We start from the raw sequence: 20,023 nt of genomic DNA on the forward strand, positions 1-20,023 counted from the left end.
TACTTTTTGTTGCTGCTTGAATTATAATTATGGTTTGTTTATGACACTTGTTCTTGAATATATATTTTTAGCATTTGATAAATTATTATCATAATAAAACTTATAAAATTTGCAGATTTATAGCATATTATTTAATAGCATGATTGCGGTAATCTGATCTCAGCATACAATGGATCGATGCTCGTAACTCCTGTTTTATTGCACATAAAAAGCCAATTTTGGCTACAAACTGTAGCAAACATTGATGAGTGCAACGAGCTTTTATGCAACCTTATTAAACATAGTTATAAAATGAAAGTACGCTTTCAAATTTAGAAAGCAATAAAAAAAACTATTTGAAGCTCCAACAAATTGCAAGGCAGGCTATAAGATCATTGTAGGTAAATTATAAACAATAGATATAAACTGGTAGAGACGGGTATCAGGTTCCTCATGTATATTTATTTAAAGGTCTACGACAAACTGAAGGTCTATTGCATTTCTATATTCCTCATTAGTGTCTGAGTCATGGGTATTTAATCACACCAATCAGCTTTTGTCTGGTCTCATCGTACGCATCGGGCTAGCACTATATTTATCTTTTAAACAAAATGGAAATTAAATCAATTGTTTGTCGAAATTAGCTATTCCCAAAAACCATATTTTCAAAACTTACCAACCTATGCTTATATGAATAAGGATTTACACAGACAATTTTTAGAGAATCCAACTGAAAAACTGAGCAGTTTTATGATAATTATAGCAAGTCACAGCTGTTTCCTGTTGGTATTTGCATTTCGTTAATCTTTTAGTCCATTTTTGTACTTGAATATGCAGATAAAGCCTAGTGTTTGGCAGATATTACAAAGAAATATTATTTACATCTTAATGGTTAGTGATATGTGTTACTGGTAATGCAACAACTTTTTGAGCTACCAGTTTCCTTTACAAGAGTCGCTACCATCAAATTTAAAGATTTTACTAGAAAGTATCGATGATTTTCTACCATTTGTGATTGTGTTTGTTGTTGGAGGTGATCTGACTACCGGAAGGTTTCATGATAAAACCGGCAAAACCGTTAAGGAAGGTAAGGAACAACCTTTAAGGAAAGTAAGAAAAAACCTGTAAGAAAAGTAAGGTACTTACATGGGACAACAAGTCGAATTGTCGGTGACAAGGATTTATAAGATAGATACGTGGCTATACATCGATAATAGCCCGTCACAGCTGAACCAGATGCAGAAATGATATGAGTAATCACTGTTCCGCCGTTAGAGAGAACATTGGATTCAGTTTCCATAGGCAGAGTTGTGTTCCATAGAAGGTTGGGTGTTTCACGATACTCCCATTGCAGATTGTCAGCATTGCTAGCTTCACACATAAGTCTACTGCGTTCATCAGGATTATCAGAGACTTTTCCAGTTACAACAAAGTCTTGAGGCTCTTGTAGAATATTAAATGGGAAATTTTTGCCAGGCTCGCTGGCTAAAAATCCTAGTTTATTGATAGTCGGCGGCTGGTCTATCAGGGCTATAGAACAAAATATCATCATGGTTATGCTACTTATCACTGTTTGCCAATATACTACTTTTAAAACTGCATTTTACCATAATACTTATTTCTCCCTATTGTAACACATATGGCCAAAACAAAGCTGCCGTACTTTTGCATATAAGCTGATTCTAGAATGCAGAAATTTTTATTAAACTAACGAGGCCAGATTATACACATGTCACTTTGATTGAAAGCAAACGGAACGACATTATGATAACTAATTTTAAAAACTACAGCTAAAACCTTTAACTCAACTTCATTTGTTAAAGTGAAAAACTGCAATAATATTTACCACTACCATCAACTCTTTTGTTATCAAATTATACTTTTACGGAGACAATTAAATATTTGGTAAAACCAAATATTTGAAATTGGCGCATATAAGTTGTGATAGCATTTGATCAAATTAATTAGCATATAAAAATTAGAGGAACATATATGATAAATATATAACCATGTTGAAACACAAAGCAAATATAAAATTAATTAACGTTGTTAATTTGGATTTTGCAAGGTCAAAGTCCATATATCCAATATTTGTAGTAGTTTTGATATTAATTTGGTCAAGGTTTGACTGTATACCGTAACCTGATCATTTTAGCCTGTTTCCTATTTGCTGAGTTGTGCTGTATAAATGCGGAGGCAACATTCCATATAACAATCCCTGCATCGTGGTCCACAGACTACAGCATGACAAGACATGTTATCCTACCACTGCTACTCCAACCCTCTAAAATATATATAGCAAAGCACTACTATAAATATAAACTTCACTTACCAGATGATGAAAACCGTGTTGCAGATACAAGCAACAGTAACACAGTCCAATGCATCCTAGCAGTGTATTTTTAAAGCCTAATTACGTCTTTTCACTCCAGAATTCAAACGACTGAGCTTCTACAACACAATAGGAATAAGTGGTAAGCCTAATATAAACATTCGAGGAGGTTCCAACTATCCCGACAAATAGACAAGCAATATATGACGTAAATGAAAAACACCATATGCGTGTCAAAGTTTTGATTTAGCATCAACAAACTGTAAACCCTTTCGCTACTGAATATCTTTATAACGACTCGCCTCAGTACTAAACGAAAACTTTGATCACGGGTCAGTCGACATATTCTCTCAAAATTTTTAAAACATCAAGCATTGTGAAACCAAGATCGAAGAGGGCCTATCTAATTAATTCATAATAGGGTTACTTAACTAACAATGAACACAATACAATTATTCACTTGGTTACTATTAGCAATTGACTGCCTGTATCATATTAAATGACAGGAAAGTCCGCATACCTAACTTTGTGTTTGCACTCTTTGTATCACAACAGTAATGTATACCTATTTTCTATAAGACCATAAATTTGATAAGATTTGTTTTTTGGGATTCTTTTGGTCTTCATTTTTGCTTATGTACAATAAGTAAGTTGCAAAAGCATATGGTAAAAATGCTATAAATTTCTATACTAAAAGAAAACAAACAGGAGGCCTTCAGCTGGTTACAATTACTAGTGAGGACACTACTACTTGAAAACATGCTACATGCACATACCTGAGTTCACTAAAATCACTATTACCGTAAAACCTCTATTTGAAAGCCATGGCACTGTTTTTGAACCCCTTCCCTATAGTGGCAGTCAATCGTAATCATTGACTGCCTATTAGACAGCAGTGGCTAATCATATCAGCAACTGCCAAGTGACAGAGCAATTGTCAACTGAGACCGACATCTTCAACTAATGATCGCCATGTCGCTGACAGCAATTGCTAAATTACATAGCAATTTTGGACGGAGATAGTTGATAAACCATTTCAGAAGCCAGTTTCCATCTGTTTTTTTATTAATTTATTTACTGTGTTCAACAGTTGTGATGTTCTTTTCCAACAAGTTATAAATATGATTGAACAGAGACAAAATGAGTGAGAATGCAGTGGTTGAACTGTCCTTCAAAGAAGGAAGTGACAAATAATTTCTTCCTGAATAAGATCTCACTGTTACAACAGAGTCCAAACCGTTGGTTGAAAAATAATGATTAAACATTAAGTATCATTCAAGACATTTCAATATTTTGGTTTGATATGGTTAGTTGCTTTTTAAAAGGCAACTGTCAGCACAAAATTTTACTGCAGTAACAGAGGCAAATAACACGACAGATTGAGGTTTCAATAATGCTTTTGTGTAATATCAACCAAATATCAGGTTTTATCAGCAGTCTGAGTCATGAAAATGGACAGAAAGATTCACGATCTCTGTAAAATATCGAGCGAAAACAGCTGCGACACTAAGGTAGTTATATTAAAGTCGCCAGTTTTTGATCTAGACTATTGAAAAATTGTCCGTTCAAAATCTTTATTCATGTCAGCAGAACAAGTGTTAATAGGTTTTTAACAGATGAATTCTGAGAAGGACTGATCCTCAAACAATCCTTTTCATTTTTTATTAGTGTGAAAGAAGAATGTCTTGTTAACACACTCCACACAAATTAAGTGCAAGCCGATTGATATAATTATATAACCACTGCTTAAAAGTTAATGTGTGATGTATAAATACAGCCCAGACTTGTTCAGTATTTGTGGAATCTGAATTGACATTGTATTATAACTATCTGCTGTTACGTAACCACAACAGAGAATGGTGACTAGATATGGGAAAAATGTCTAAGAGTGATGATCAAAAAGATACTTTTTGTCTCAAATTCAAGCCTTGGCTAATCCTTAGCATTCCCATTGTAATTCTATGTTTTTGCTTTGCCGAAAAATGACTGCCTTAAAGCTTGGAGTTTGCATAACGAGTGTTTTCATCTCAAAAACTAGTTTTCAAATTCGTCTAACATCAAACCATTGCTGAAAAAGAACATATCATTATTATATTGGTAGTAATACAATTTTTTTTTTTAAATGCTATAAGTTAACCTTCCAAGAAGTACTTGCGGATTCAAACCCATTAAGGCAGGGATCATATACTGAGCTCACTTCTTCAACTTACAGATGACTGACACGGGCAATTTAATTCATGGGCTTATTAACTTATTGGCAAGCCTTTTAACAATTTTAAACCACATTTTTGTGTGTTTACATTTATTGATCAACGATATCGAGGGCCAGCGTTCAAAGTGTGAGAATGAATTGCTGGTTAAGTACTCTTATCACACAAGACATGATAAGATGAGCAATTAATTTAACACACTAACAGACATTCGTGTCGCCTATATATTGCTATCACCCACGGACATTATCATGGGCACTAGCATTAATGTGGTCAGTGTCAATTTTTTTTTCTTAGTTTTCCGATATGTCAAAGAACCAAGTTGAACAAGCAACCACTCTTAAATAACACATATTAGACTGGAAGAATTGTCGCTCATTTCAACCTTGTTACTTTAAAAGTTATGAGAAAAAGCTGAAATATTTTAGACCAATGAAGCCACTCCATAACAATAGCATATCCAGACGATAGCAAGTCGTATACTACTATTGATGAGCGTTTTGATCATCAATCACAACGTTGTAGAGTCTTCAGTTGCGCTTGTAAAATATTTTTTGGGTGAATCTGAAAACAGCGGGTCACATTTAGACCTTGGTGACTCCAAGTCTCGAGTCACCAAGGTCTAGCATTGATGATTCTCACCATCAATTCTCGTTACTAAAACTTCGCCAACATAATGATAACAATAAAAAAATTTCATGTATATTAATGTAATCTAATCATTATTAGTATCACTGTTTTTTATTGATAAATTTCGGGTTCATAAAGATCAAACAAACTGTTTTTGAGTTATGGCTAAAATAGTGAATGCTGAACATATTGAAAAATTTTCAACAAATTTCCCACAAGAAGAAACTTTAGAAAAATTGCCTATTAAAGGATTAGGACCTGAATCTGGTATGTAAAACACAACTCATGGCATGTGTATGCGCAAAAGTTTCACTCGGTCATGGAAAACTAGTTATATCTATATTATTACACAAGCTGGTTATAAAACATGAATTTGACAATTTTAGATTACTAATTTTCAAGAGAAAATACTGAGCAATTTATATTTCAAATATAACTTTTTAAACCCATCCATCATTACCATACCATTCCAAACAACATTATACACAAATGTAAAAAGATAAATATATACAGTTACATGACTGCCTAGTGTAGACAATAATATGTTAACACGTAGCATAGACGTAAAAGATACCACAATTAATATGATATCACCAACCAGTTTTTTGTTGGTTTGATATGAGAATGGCTTAACAATAGGCTTATTATGACCTAACCTTTACATATAGGCTCCAACAGGTGGAGTGAAAGTTGCCACAAACACGTTTATATCTTGAGGACAACATAAAACTACCCACGGCACTTCATCCAACACTACATTGACTAATGTACCAAAATTGGTGTGAGCCGAGCCTATATCGTGCTTGACTTTTATTTCCTATAGGAAAGCAATAGACTAAATCTGTGGCCATGGAAGTCATTTGAGCTGTCTATTCATCAAACTAGGAGAAACAGGGGCCAATCAGGTTCTGAGTTAGTAAAAGTAGTCTATGAAAGATAAACATACCAATGAGTCACACGCCTGTCTTTACATATGTATTTTAAAGTACTGTGAGAGAGCCACAACATTCCAGACTCGGCGTGTCATCCATAAATTGCCATAATAAAACAGTGCCGTTGCGCAAGGAGAGCTCTACTAAACAGTACTAATGGCTCCATGCTATTCATATCTGTATCAATGCGAGGTCGTAAACATAATCGAGGCGAAGATGCTGAAGGGAATGCAATGCCAAGATGACCTTTGTCTAAAATATGCTAGATACATCGCTTAAAACACTAATTCACAAAAATGTGTTCCAGAAGGTTAATAGAATCATCATTAGTTAATTCAACGGATGGCTATGGTGTAGGTTCACATCTGGTTTAAAATTGGTACAACTAGTACAAAGTAGATGATCAAAGTTGAGATCATGCTAATCATAAACAGGTCAAAAAATACAAGGATGTGATGCTATTGGCAGACTTAAAGACTGGTTCCAAAACTGGAAACCGAATTTTTTGGAATGGAAGTTTTTCTGATGTACCATAGCAAACTAAAATCTGGGTGTACACTTGAAACTAGAATCGTTGTCATTATTACCATCAAATTCATTCAAATGAATCAAAAATGCTTGTACAGCGTCATAAAGACTGCGACTGCTTACTACACATTTCATATATGAAACAAACCGGTTGGGTGCAATTAATAACAAAAGTTATCAAACAAATAACAAATCAAAGTAATTGACAATATGGAGACTGGTTAAGTAACACCAAATGTGATTTTGCAATAACTGCAAAAGCAGTTATTCTGTGTGGACACAGAATTGAGAAATATGATTTCAAATTTACAATGTTTACCCTACTTATCAGGGTACTTGCCCAACCAAAACAATAAAATGAATCAACATATTGCTGATGATGTAACAGTATGAATACCATCGTGAATCACAATCAGCATAAGCCTGCTATAGGGCACAGTTAGATGACAGACACCTGCAGAAGAGGGTAGGAACCCCATCATTAACCCCCAGCTTGACCAGACGCAATGAATAAATGCCTTTGTGAATAAACATACTTGATGGCATTAACCCATTGTTAAGTCAGAATCACTGGCCACAGCGCATGCCTATGAAGTGTACTATACTATCTAATAATCACACACAGTATAATCATCAGGAGACAACTCATGTCATGCCCACTCACGCCCTATTAACTGTGTTATTAAGCATGATAACTAAAGCGATGAAACGCTTTAAAAAGGACATTGATTAAAACAGACTTTCGTTATTAAAGAACATTGTATCGGAAAAAAAACACTTTTAGTAAAGGTAGTCAAAAGCTATGGCTTGTCTAGGAAACAAACTACCACTTAACCATTTGAGCACTTCAATAACAGAAAGGCCTTTGTTTCGCTGAGACAGTTGAACACCATTGCTCAAGGGGTGTTCAGTAATTTAGCTCAGATAACAGTGAATCAATTCGACAAAATAAACTGGACTCCAGATTATTACTGCCAACTGCCAGACACTACACTCCTGACCTAATTATCAAATCTAGTCTTACCCTTTAATAGAAGTTATAGCTGAACTTCGACTTGGTGTCTTATTAAGAAATTTGTGAACTCAACCCGAGTAAATACGTGTCGGTGCAGTGAAGAAGTGCTTGCAGATATTCTGACAACCCACACAGCTGAGCGAGCGTTTAATAATCCAAGAGCGACTACCAAACTGAAGGAATGACTCTTGACTAACACGGGTTATGAACAGGCTGTTCGAAGCAAGGCTTTATCTCATGCTCGACTGACAACGCGACCATTAACACTGACTAATAATTGATGACTGGCAACTTATCCTTCAAAGTTCACCAGGAACAAAGATGAATCAGCAAGTGTTGTTTAGAAGAATAGGAATGCCGTGCTACATTGCCTGTTGCTAGAATTAACTAACACTAACCTTCTGTCATGCATAGCGCAGTGTGAATTTCATGATGAAACAGTAGACCTATCACCGTTAAGACTGTAATATTAAAAGGTTTAAATACTAATCTGTGATTGTAGTTAATTGTAGCGAATCGACAGAAAGTTTAAATACAAGCCAAGTGAATTCTATATTGGCCACAAGCATGTTATCTGACAACGTTCTATGGTATAACATTAAATCAGGTCAATCGGAGGATTGTTTTGGACTAAGTAAGGTTAACCACCATTTCAGAAGCAATTAGTTAAAGCCAACAGGCTCAAGACGCCACAGAAGGCGAAAACTTAAATGAATAACAAAGAAAACTGACACAACGCTGTGTAATTCTTGACTTCAACACCTGCCCTTGTCTAAACTTTTTCAAGTGAAGAGCTTGTGAATTGAGAATGAAATGAATCACAGAAGGCTTCCAAACAATAGAAAACAACAAACGAGCAACTGCTAACTGATGCCCCTAGCAAACTGATGAGCCAGTTAAACGCGGGAGACCATCTAGCAATCTATTGGTTCATGAGCTAGACTAATGAACAAATGGCTTACTATTAACCCTTTGACCAGATATAAGCCCCCCAAAAACAACCGAAACTTGTGTAATTTATTTTCGAAAATTCAATAAAATCGATATTTTATGAACATGCATAGCTCAAATCTTAAATTTGTTTCTATGAACAAATTTTTTTGTACATAAACATTCATTCACATATCTACTACTCATACAAAAATACAACCATGTGCAATTGTTCCTGTATGAAATGCTTGGAAGCATTCTTTTTCAGTAGAGTCAAACGCTAAAACGTAGCCATGCGAGCCACCATAACGATCGTTTTCTCTGTATATTCCAAGTATATTAAAAGTCCAAAAAGTTTACATCACTTCAATCATTTGAATTATTTTTATTCTATTCAGACAAAAAATCACTAACGATTGCAGGATCAAATAATCTTTTATTTTACCGTTTTGAAAGTCGAGCCGATGTTGACTGGTTTTTCCAACTTTTATTCTTTTCCAAGGAGCCGCGATTTGTTTAGCTTTTAGCACAAAGCAACGCCTCTCAGATAATCGTTTCATATCGTAAATCATTGACCAATATCTTGTTGATGATATTTAATATTACTAGTGTTCGTATCCTTTGTTTAACGTTACTAGGCGACAGCTTTATAAACGTCTACCGAAATAGACATAAATGTCGTTTCCCCACGCAATCGGTAAACGACATTTTGGTCGTTTCCCCTGCCAAAGGGTTAAAGCACTATTCTATACCAAAAACGATGATCTTTAAATTTCCCGAACTTGAATGTTACCATGATGCGTTTAGAGACGTAAAGGCAAGCTAATGATTGATCAACAAAAATTGGAGGAACAACCCAATCTTTAAGCACTCTAAAAATAGGCCAGACACAACATAGTTATATCTGTAAGCAATCTATCAACGACCAGGAAGTTAGAAAGCCAAAACATGTGAATGGCTCATGACATCCCGAGTTGGCACAAAACAGAGTAGCTTAAATGTTGGAGACAACTATCAGCTCGTTTTACTGGGCTTATGCTTTACATACCGCTCATGCGGATCAACGCCTGAGAGAACTTTTATGAGAAGCCAGACGAGCAAGATTTTGTGTGATGATAAAGTTGGCTACTGAACCTGCTGGCAACATGACCAGCAAATCTTGAGACACAAGAACAAGTACAGACCGGTGGCTCTTCCTGACAGCTTGGAGTGAAGATTGAACCGTTGACCCGCTTGGCCATTTAGAGTGTTAATGACTACACTACAGCCATTATACACTATGTGAGAGACAATTATCAGCATTTGAAAAATCTTGAGAAGAGCCAACTAGATGGTTTTTGCTTAAGCCATCAACTATGAAAATTTTTATGACCGAGACAATCTTAAATTTAAGGAAGCCTGTGTAAATAAAATAGTTATTTTCATCAACGTTAGCCTACAGGTTATTATATCTTAAATAATTCTCTTTTGCAATAAGGTGTTAATTTTTCGGTGATTAGAAGCGATGTTTATCAACTGTGACCACCAATAAAAATGCGTGCAGGCATCGACGAAACTGTATTCTGAACTGAAGAACAAATGTGTGGGTCTAGTTTTCTGTCTAAGTAACACAAGCCCCAAAGTGAGTTTTCTTCTTATATGGCACATTATCTTCATATGACCTTTCATGCGGAAAAACAGTAAGCCTTGGCTCTAAGAACAACAAGCAATATATATATATACGCGTACATATAGGAGCGCTATTCTGTTGGCACTCTGTAAATATTTAGCATACCGATGCCATTGAAGAACTTAACACAGATATTTGCCTGTAGGTGATGGATGCATTAGTTACGACTTTCAAGAAGCAGGTTCGATGTTATACATGGAGTTGTTGCACCAAAAGTTAATCTTGAGGTTGGGCCATGCAGTGACAACCAAACAAATTGTTCATCAGAAAATTTCTTCCAATCACCTAGCCGCAGAACCCACATAAGCAGTATAGGAGAATTCAAATATGAAGTAAGGAAGGAGCATACAGCCAAAATAGCAAGTTAAATACCAAATATAACGCCTAACTTTTAAGACAGTTGAAAAAGTGCAGATTTAAGAAACAAAAGGAGATTGCATTTGGGTAGTCAACACTACCTTAATAAAGGTTCACCAGGTGGAAAAAAAGGTAATTTGTAGCAAAAATTGAATGAGAACCTTTCACCCCGGCGCACAAGCATCAGTGGTTAAACGCCTGACAGTTTTAATTTTAGCTAATAGTTTACAATGGCAATAAACAATAATTATATATAAAATAATTATATATAAAATAACTGAGATAAAATAACTGAGAGTGCCAAAGAGCAGAGCACTGATTCAACCACTATTCAAATCTTACATGGACATGTAAAGACTCTCGACTCTCTTCCTGCAGGAGTTGTCAGCCAGTGCTTTAAGGCCTCAAACTAGCTCTGCAATGTACAAAAAAAGCATCAACTCTAGCATTTTACATTCAAAACACGTAAGAGCCTATTATATGTGTTCACATACATTTTAAAAGTGTATTTTTGATTGTAATTATGTATATTTTAAGCACATGAGATTTACCAGCTTTTTTACGAATAAAAATGAATGGCAATTATATAAAACTTCTACTAAACAAGGTTAACATAAAACTTAAAAGAGGATTATTCTTGAAACAACCCGAAAACACTGAATTACCGGATCGTCCACACACTTTCTGACTTTGAAGAAAGTAAATTATCATTTTATAAAAACTATGAATATGTTAGGAAGCTTCCATATAAACTGGAGACAGCTTGAAGGAACAGCTTGTTTGTTAGCACATAAAATTATTAATTCTAAAACAGTAAAAGCCAAAGGCAGAATACTAGCAGACTGGTAGTATTAGAATTTGGTATTACAAGGTAGAGTGGCAGTGTAGCAAAAGGTAGAATTACTCCTTCAGCAACAGGGAAAATTTCAGTGCAATATTAGCAATGAATATTAGGTATGTGAGAGGTATTATTGAGCTATTGTTTTAGATTCTTTTGTAAATCAATGTCACTAATTCTTGCTATTCTACTAGGTCGCTAAATAGCGAGGCTTTCAATTGTGATCATAAACAAAAAGTGGCAACAGGTGGGTGGAACACTACATAATTTGGGTATGGCTTTAAATTGTCATACTGCTTTTGATAAGACATTTTCAATGATACATTGCTTCTTTAAATTAAATGATAAATTGCTTATTTAATTAAATAATTATTATATAGTTCAATACATCAGAGTCTTGGTTTTCAATTGAGCCTATATTCAATACACAAAGAATAATAGAACCATGAAAAACAGGATGTCATAAGTATGTCCTGCAATAAAAAAACACTTGGTTGCAGTTCCCACAAGGTGATCAATGTGATGTCACAATTATTATTTAGCCTTAGGTAGTCGATCCCTTTTGCTGCCATTGAGGCTGCGCTTTTTTGTGACATTCGGTGCTGTTAAACCCAGAAGGCGCAAATAAAAAACTAGGATTCTAGATAATCAACAATGCCGGAGGGGGGGGGGGATCATGCTAACGCCCGACCGATACAAACACATGTTCTGGGTTAACTAATTATGCTTCAATAAGTATACTGTCGTTGATTGAAATAACATCGATTAAATTGTGACCTGCGGTTGGGTGGCCCCAGGACTATATGTCAATCGCACTTTCGCGAGATCACGCAATGCTTGAAATTAATTAGTCACAGTCGTGACCCTCAGCATCACAATAAAAAGAGAAGGCTAGTGCATAATATCATCGGGAAAACATAATATGGTGCTTGGAATCTGAGTTATCACATAAATTATCTGTACATGGAAAACTAATGATACTGATTCGTCACCTGTCACATGACACTTTGACACTAATGACACTTTGTCACCTTCATTGGTTCTCTAGAGTTTTCCTACATTCGCCTGCCACTAGCGTCATTATCGTAGTTGATAAATATAAGCGGTAAGCAATAAAATAAGCGGTAAGAACACACAACACCGCATATGAAAATTGTGACGTCACAATTTTCGAGTCTTTACCATTAAACATTTATGCAGTAAAGCTCTGGGGAAATCCTATAAACACCAACCAATGTCTGTCTCACCATTTCAAACAATGGCTCATTCGAAAGCCAAGACTCTGATGTATTGAAACATATGATAAAAAAATTATGTAATTGATGTGCTTTAAAATGTAAACTTTCAGCACTAAAATACTTAGCAACAATATCACGCGAGGAAAAATACCAACCCTAATTAAAATATGACAAAAAGTACGATAAATTCATTTGTGTTCAATTGAAGGTACTTCAAATGAACCTGCTTTGATGGTGGTAATAATGTAAACACATGATATTCGAACATACTCCCATGAAAATGTGAGAGTACACAAGCTGTAGTCATTTAATTTGTCATAAAATTTGGCATCTTCAGTCTGGTAGAATATTTGTAAGATTGCATGAATGCAATTGCAACTGACTATCATCGCTATGCCATTTTAAAGTTAACATTTCATCAACATAGATGTTCATTCTAGTTTGTTAATATGTCACATATACCGCTTGTCACACATGAAAGCCTAGTGTGAAGAAAACTTTATAGGCGCTACACATATTTTAGGAAAATGATCACCTATAAAACTTGAGGAAAACTAATTTTTTCATACATTAATTGAGAAAACAAGTCTTATTAAATTTTCAGATGCTAACGAGTGAATGCTGCTAATAATTGTCATCTATTGGCTGTCCATAAATCTTTTCACGTTCAACAAATTTCCAAAATTCTATACACTCTTTCATTATTTGCAGCCTTGTAAGTTATGTTTATGAACTGTTTATGCCACCCTAATCATGGAAGTTTTCAAATATTAGCAGGAATGTACTTAGTCACCAAATTTAACACGACTGTCAAGCTATCAAACTTGCGAATATACGAAGTTATTTTACAGTACACTAATTTACAATTTTAGAGCAAGCGCATCAGGCTTAAAGCACATAGAAAAACGTTAGCATCGTCAAATACTTTTTCTATCTGTCATGCTAGTTACCAAAACCAAGCCAGTCCGGCGCATACGAAACAGGAAGCATTTCTAATAAAATGCATAGGCAGAAGATTACGAACATATCGATAAGAACAAAAATTTCCTAAAAAAAATGTTTTGTTATACTACTGGAAGTCTGCATTAAAATTTTTTAAAAGCACCCAATGTGAATACTGAGCTGGAGGTTAGCCCCGCATAAAACTCTGATAAGGTTTTAAATCATTAGCACATAAAAACGCTAGTTTAATCTTTTTGTCTGAACTAAGCAAAATTAAACGTCATCACAAATATTGTCTTGCAAACTATACATAGATGTCAATTCTAATTAGAGGAGTACCGCCAGTATAGTACAAAGCTGTGATAAATTTCATATCACCAAATATCTTTAAACTATTGGTTAATACATGATAGCTTTAAACGAGTATTGAGAAAAATAAAACCTAGCAAACAAAAACTGCAACATAACTAGCTGCCACATTTACTATACAATCAGTATTGTTCAATTACTATCCGCAAAAGATTCTACGAATCTGAGAATCCATTTTGTTCCTATAAGGTGTAGCACGCAAACTTTCCGCATCCGGATAAGTAGGACACCAGAAGTTGGATAACAAACTTATACAGATCCAATTGATTCAACGATTGATCTGCATTCCATTTGTTACCTGCAACAGACTGAAACACGCTATCAAATTTGAATTACTCGAAGTTTTGAGGAGTTTTGTATAGCCCTCGTCGCATTAGCACAGCTCGACGTAGATCCACGGCTATGAAATGTCAGAAAACTATCAACGAATACGTCATTTTCTAGCGCCCTGTTAAAATAAGCTGTTTAGTCTAACGTGTTTTGATCCTCTGCATGTGTTTTACACAAATTTGACAATAACTTTTACAGTAGACGATGTTTGGGACTGAGCAAACCAAAAAAATGTGTTGTCAGAGTTTTTAGCTCTTGCATTTATGGTTGAGTCATAGCTTCGTCCAAGCAATTCCAATTTATTAGGTAGTGTTTAGCAAAAACGTCCCTAGGCTAGAATTGGTTTATCTTGTCATAGTTTGGTAGTCACTCACTGTTGCAGGCCTGTAGCAAACTAAGAAGTTCTCTAAGCCAACCTGGTGAAACAAGTTGGTAACTTATTGCATCGCCAATCAGTAATTTGGTTGGAAAGAGAGATTTAAGCCAACGCTTTAAGTGTCTAATTTCAAGTGCTTCCACGAACAATTATACTAATTACGCCAGTAGTCTGTCATTTTCTTTTGGCTTGGGCAACAAGTACGTACGAAAATGCTCAACTTTATAATTTATCAATTTAGGTTGAACAAATGTCTTTTTGTAGTGATAGCTTGCTAACGCTAACTAGTTACATATGTCTCACTAACATCCTTGCATTGACCTTATTTAACTTTTGCAGAATTTTTTGTTTCCTTCATATTTTGCGCACACAGTAGCTAGTTCAGTCATATTACAGATATAGGGTCACCTAACTTAACAACTGATGCATATATATTTTGCTTTTGGCCTTCCTGCCTTGTGTACAAACTGTAGCAGGGACTAAATACATGTTGATATAGGCTACTAGCAGCTTGTTTATATATTGTATGCTTTAAAGACAAATCTTCGCATTTGCAAACTATCGCCAAAATAACCTTATCGTAAATCTGGATTCGGAAAGCCCATTGGTCTATGATTAAATCCTTTAAAGATGTGATCGTGTCAAATTCTAGTTGATTTTAACAAAAAGTATTGATTTTTTTATCTATCAAAAAGTTGTTTGTTGTTTTAGGCGATCTCATTAGCAAGATATTTAAAGATTAAAATCTACCAAAATTGATTGCAGTAAAAACGCTCAGAAAAAAAGATGTGCTCAGATTTGCCCAAAATGATGTATATGTGAAACAATCTGTCTCTATCTCTTGTGTTCACATCGGCTATTGCGATATCTCTAGTCCTATCCGGCTCTATTGGCATATACTTTATTTTGTGTTTACTCATGATTGCTAGAATGAAATTTTAAATCTAGCTGCAAATACATGATTATAAATGTGTCAAACGCCTCAAATAAGGAAATTAAAGATTTGTCATATTCGTGTCCTCTAAGGGCTGTGTAAACATTTGAGTACCAACTATAATTTTGCCAGTCTACGGTAGTTAGGTCGTCGAGTTGACTTATTTCATTACGGCCTTTGTATCAGCGAAGTTCTCAGTTGCTACCCACACCGGAAGCTAGTTACTGAATATATGGCGAAACCAACTACATCACTAAAAAAGTCATCTATAGTCAATGTAATCTAGTCATTATTAGTATCAATTTGTGAAAAAAACATTTACTGGTCACAGTTGGTTAGTTGAGTCAATTTCAAAACAAGTTGTTTTATGAGTTGGCCCAAATAGTGAAGGCAAAACAATATCAAGTTCTTTCAAATCAATTGACCCACCGATTCTGGCAAATGCTTAATAAAGCTATTCTTGCACATGGTTGGCGTTTTGTGGACTCAATTGTTTTTACTTAGCAGCTTAGAGCATAAGAATTTTTGAACCCTTAATATTTGGTTCGTCGGAATTGACAAAAGCTATGCAGAAGTACCTGTCAATACAGCGCTGATTACACTTCATAAAGCCATTTATCAGACAAGATTTCAGCACAGGTGGCAACAAGACTAGGATGTTTGTTTATTTCATCAATAGGAGAACAGATCAAAAAATTGAAGTAATAAACACATCACATGGTTGTCAACATAAAAGTGTATAATTATTTTCTAATAATGAACAATAAATATAACAACACAAAGGAGCCGATGATGAGGCCAATATGCGAACCGGGCAAGGCCCAGTTAGACAATAGCAGAAAAAAATAGATACTTCCGCTTCGCTCACTTCCACATTATAGTCCGTGGTGACTTTAGGTATGGTACGAGATGCTCACACCGATACTAGGAAGGTTAATCTCGTGTTGCAGTCAGCTTTGCTCCTGCTGACCCTCACAAATCATCTCAATACTGTCAATCCTTATGCTAAAGTTCTGTCTTTTTTTTGGATGATGAAAATAAGCCTCTTGTAAAGCCAGAGGTAAGGTTCTCATTTTCTTAGTCTCCATAGAGGGTCAAACCTTGGCATATGAAATTGGTTCGTTCCTTTATTTGTTTCAGATGTTAAGATCATTCTATGTGAGGGCACAGATTCTAATAAGAATATATCATATTTTGTTAATTTAATTCTATAGTTCATGAACACCAAATGGTGAAGGCCTCGGCTAATTACATATAACATTAAAATTTATGCATTATATAAAACTGTAAAGAACCTAAATGTAAAAATTGATTTCATCAAGTATTAATAAATAAAAAGAGGTTTTTATTGTCAAACGGCCCTCACAATAATGACAGGCTACTAGAGGTGTGTCCTTGATGATGCAAAAAACAGGCGGTGTGTAGGTAAAACTAGCAATAGATATCTGAAGCTAGTCTAGTGTAGGCTTATACCTTGTAAATTACCACTAGTTACATATACATAGGCTTTTTGTATTGAATACTGTGGTTAATTTTATCTTGAGCAATAATAACTTTAACTTGTTTTTAACATTTTTTCTTCTTATCATTTTCATCCTCTTGATGATGACTGCCTTTAGAGCTTGCTAAGTACCTTATAAATTTAAATTAAGTACAAAATAAATAAAGCTTGGAAGTTATTTTGTATGTCACAGGTTGGAAGTTACTTTGTATGTCATACTGTAGGTTGGAAGTTACTTTGTATGTCATAGGTTGGAAGTTATTTTGTATGTCATAGGTTGGAAGTTACTTTGTATGTCATAGGTTGGAAGTTACTTTGTATGTCATAGGTTAGAATTTACTTTGTATGTATACTATAATTACTAGGTTCATCTCAAATTTTACATCATATGTCGAAATATTTGTATGTAGAGTAGATCATAAGTTCACACGCGGTTGTAATGGCTACCAAAGGAGTGAATCACTTACCTGATTGCACTATATGCTCGTTTGAGGAGTGGTAATTAGTATAGGTAATAGATATATTACTATTCCTTACAACTTTTCCTTACCTCAACTATGAGCCACTTGCCCCAGTTACCACTTACCCCAGTTTTCATGTGTAACTTTTTTATGAAACTGGGAGTTCTAGTCCAATAACTAATTTTCTCCTCGGAACCCAATGTTTTCTTTCTCGTTCAAATGCAGGCTTCAAATTAATAAATTGGAATTTCATGTCACTGGCTGTAATGATAATATGAAAGCAGTTTAATTTTGGAGCTTTTGGTATTTCTGTTGATATGAACTGTAACTTCGTAAGCATTAGGTAAATTGGCAAATCTGCATCTCGTAGATGTATATATTGAAAAAATGGCAGACTACGTAATGCTTACCTAAATTCAGTTGAGATGGCTAAAAATCACACATCATACCTTCTTTAAAGGTTGACTTGCAACAAAATTCACATTACAGTTATTTAGTATCAAAAGGTTCACCATGTCTTACTCTGCTGTGTTGTAGGTGCCAAATATGTGGAAATGTGATTACAAGCTCTTAAAAGCTCAAAAACGAACGGTTAATCACAGCCACACGAGACCGCTGTAGTTTGGATTCCCTTTCCAAAACGGCTCAAATGTGACGTAGTTGTTACAGAATGGTTTCTGTTTAAACTTTTATGCAACCTCATTCGTCGAAATATTTTCGCAAATATACTTCACGCATTCAATAAAACCATGTCTATTGTTCTTACGCGTCTGGTTTATCGTCATTGTAATGCTGTCACTTTTAGCAGTGATATCTTATAACTTACCGTAAAAATTCGTTAAACTTTTTAACCTTAGTTCAAAGGAGTACATATCATTGTCTGATAATCATGACGAGCCTGTTGGTCGCCTGTGATAATCGAAAAGGGCTGAAAAATTATTTGCGAAGTATAGGCATTATCTAATCGTCAAGTTGTAATCTGATCATGTGGCCCAATGCTTCGAAAATAATTTTTGCAGCACTTTTCGATTGTCACAGGTGACAAACAGGCTCGTCATGATTATCAGACAATGATATGTACTCCTTCGAGCTAAAGTTAAAAAGTTTAACGAATTTTTACGGTAAGTTATAAGATATCAGTGCTCAAAGTTACAGCATTATGATGAAATGAATGTGTAAGGACAATAGGCATGGTTTTATTGAATGCGTGAAATATATTTGTGAAAATATTTTGACGAATGAGGTTGCATGAAAGTGTAAACAGAAACCATCCTGTAACAACTACGTCCCATTTGAACCGTTTTGGAAAGCAAATCCAAACTACGGCGGTCTCGTGTGGCTGCGATTAACTGTTCGTTTTTGAGCTTTTAAGAGCTTGTAAACACATTTCCACATATTTTGAACTGACAACACAACAGAGTAAGACATGGTGAATCTTTTGGTACCAAATAACTGTAATGTGAATTTTGTTGCAAGTCAACCTTTAAACAAGACTTATCTTCCACTCATCTATCCTAACCCTGCAAATGCTCATGGCTTTCTAAATTGTAAATGCTCATATGAAAATGGTTTCATATAAAAAAGGGTTAACATCCTTTCAAAATTCTGGCCAGCTGGTCGAAAAAAGGCGCCATCCTTTATTTGAACGTCACCTCTAATAGAGCGTCGATAAAGTAGAAGAGTATTAAAATACAGCGCCGTGGCGTTCAAAGATATCTTATATTAGTGATCTACTAACCAAGAAAAGGTGGACTTTTAGTAAGGGTAAAAGCTAAATGGAATGGCATAATGCGTGTATGTTACAAATCATAGAGCTACTAAAATGAATTGGCAGATTGTATGCATGGTACTTACAAGGCAAAATAGATGCATCTATACAATCCTAAAACTACCATAGTCTTTAGCTATCCAATCATCTTGCCAATGAAAAAGAAATCGTGATATTATTAATCTAGAGGCGGATACAAACAACAAGTGCAAAGGCCGGTTGTGGTTGTCTACTTTGTATCCTTTTGAATGAGATTATGTCAGATTATTCCTGACGCCTTCGCGTGACATCCTTGGGTGTGTGATTTAGTAGCTAGCTAGTTTAATAACTGCAAGACAGAGCTAGTTGAAATCAATAATCCTTATTTACACTTTCACCCATGTTGTCATTCTCTGATATTTTTACAGTTTTGAAATTGTTTCATAAGTTCTCATTGTTAATGTATGTTTTATGATTTGAAGGATTCAATATAATTTCCTATCCTGGTTATTAGTTTGATTTTTAATCTATGCTAGTATTAAGATGTATATATATATACATACATATACAGTATATATATATCTTATATCTATATTTCTCAAAGTCCTTCTGTATCTCGTATATCTGTCTGTTAGTTTTCTGGCTATAGCTATTATTAGAACACCTGAGCTGGACAACAATGCAGACTCAAAATCATGGCTTACC

At 34.9% G+C, this 20,023-nt stretch overlaps 1 protein-coding gene across 3 annotated transcripts in view; it reads right to left on the minus strand.

The window, feature by feature from the left end:
- The window catches only part of LOC137393094 (uncharacterized), a 47,017-nt gene extending 36,013 nt beyond the window's left edge, over positions 1-11,004 (minus strand). For 2 of the 3 annotated variants that reach the window (XM_068079504.1, XM_068079506.1), the window contains exons 1-3: positions 10,925-11,004; positions 2,312-2,430; positions 1,126-1,509 (exon numbers count right to left, since the gene is read on the minus strand). In XM_068079504.1, the coding sequence (XP_067935605.1) occupies positions 1,126-1,509; positions 2,312-2,366 (439 nt within the window). In that variant the 5' untranslated portion in view covers positions 2,367-2,430; positions 10,925-11,004. Of the gene's footprint in view, positions 1-1,125; positions 1,510-2,311; positions 2,431-7,635; positions 7,820-10,924 lie in introns of those variants that run through there. The other variant, XM_068079505.1, reaches the window with a different exon arrangement.
- Positions 11,005-20,023: the final 9,019 nt, after the last annotated feature.

Source organism: Watersipora subatra, chromosome 4 (genome assembly GCF_963576615.1).
Source record: "Watersipora subatra chromosome 4, tzWatSuba1.1, whole genome shotgun sequence".
NCBI lineage: Eukaryota > Metazoa > Bryozoa > Gymnolaemata > Cheilostomatida > Watersiporidae > Watersipora > Watersipora subatra.